We start from the raw sequence: 732 nt of genomic DNA on the forward strand, positions 1-732 counted from the left end.
GAAGAAATAACTAATTAAGGTATATGAAAAATTTTGCTTCAGTTTCACGAGGGTCAAAAGAATACCATCTTTGATAGGTAACCGAACAGATCTTATTTTGAAATTTGAGCGAAGAACTTTAACACATTTCATTAAGGCTTCTAACTCTGCAACTAGAGCCTCATCACTATCTATAAGTTTATGCACTATTGATGGTTCCTCCACTACATCTGTGCAAGTTCCTTTGTCCACTTTCAATACTGATTCTGTACTAGTTTCTTTATCTATTTTCCATGGTTGATATACATCTTGCTCAAATTGTTCAGTTTCGTCAGCAACAGGATCATTTTCTTGTTGTTGTAATTGAAAATCTTCAGACGAATCCTCTGCATTTTTTTCAATGTCTTGGTTTTCTTCTATCAATCTGCTTGAAAAATTTAAATAAATCAGTATATTTAGAATCAATAATAATACCCCTGTGTAGTTTTATTCTGTACTTACATGTCTGTACTCTGTTTTTTAATCGATCTTTGTCGGGCTCTTTCCAAACGCTCTTTGATCAATTGTCGGTTTTTCTTTCTTTCAGTCACTAAAGTTTGTGGTAAGTTTTTTGAAGGGATAACCCCTTTTTTTATTTTTTTCATGCCTCCATCTGTCAATAAAAAATCATTATTTATGTGAGATTGTTTGTTACCAAGTACATGCAAAAAATATTTAATTTAACGTACATACCCGCTCTTGATGGAAAAAAAT

The 732-nt window shown here is 32.0% G+C and overlaps 1 protein-coding gene across 1 annotated transcript; it reads right to left on the bottom strand.

Annotated features, from left to right (window-relative positions):
- Window positions 1-65: 65 nt before the first annotated feature.
- LOC111693549 lies at window positions 66-726 on the bottom strand (the record flags this gene model as incomplete). Its single annotated transcript, XM_023458356.1, has 3 exons — window positions 712-726; window positions 481-631; window positions 66-403 (listed from the first exon to the last, which is right to left on the bottom strand). Coding segments are annotated over exons 2-3 (481 nt in total), but the record flags the coding sequence as incomplete, so codon positions are not given.
- Between the last annotated feature and the right edge of the window lie 6 nt (window positions 727-732).

This window comes from Trichogramma pretiosum, unplaced genomic scaffold (genome assembly GCF_000599845.2).
Source record: "Trichogramma pretiosum strain Unisexual culture from Peru unplaced genomic scaffold, Tpre_2.0 scaffold763, whole genome shotgun sequence".
Taxonomy (NCBI): domain Eukaryota; kingdom Metazoa; phylum Arthropoda; class Insecta; order Hymenoptera; family Trichogrammatidae; genus Trichogramma; species Trichogramma pretiosum.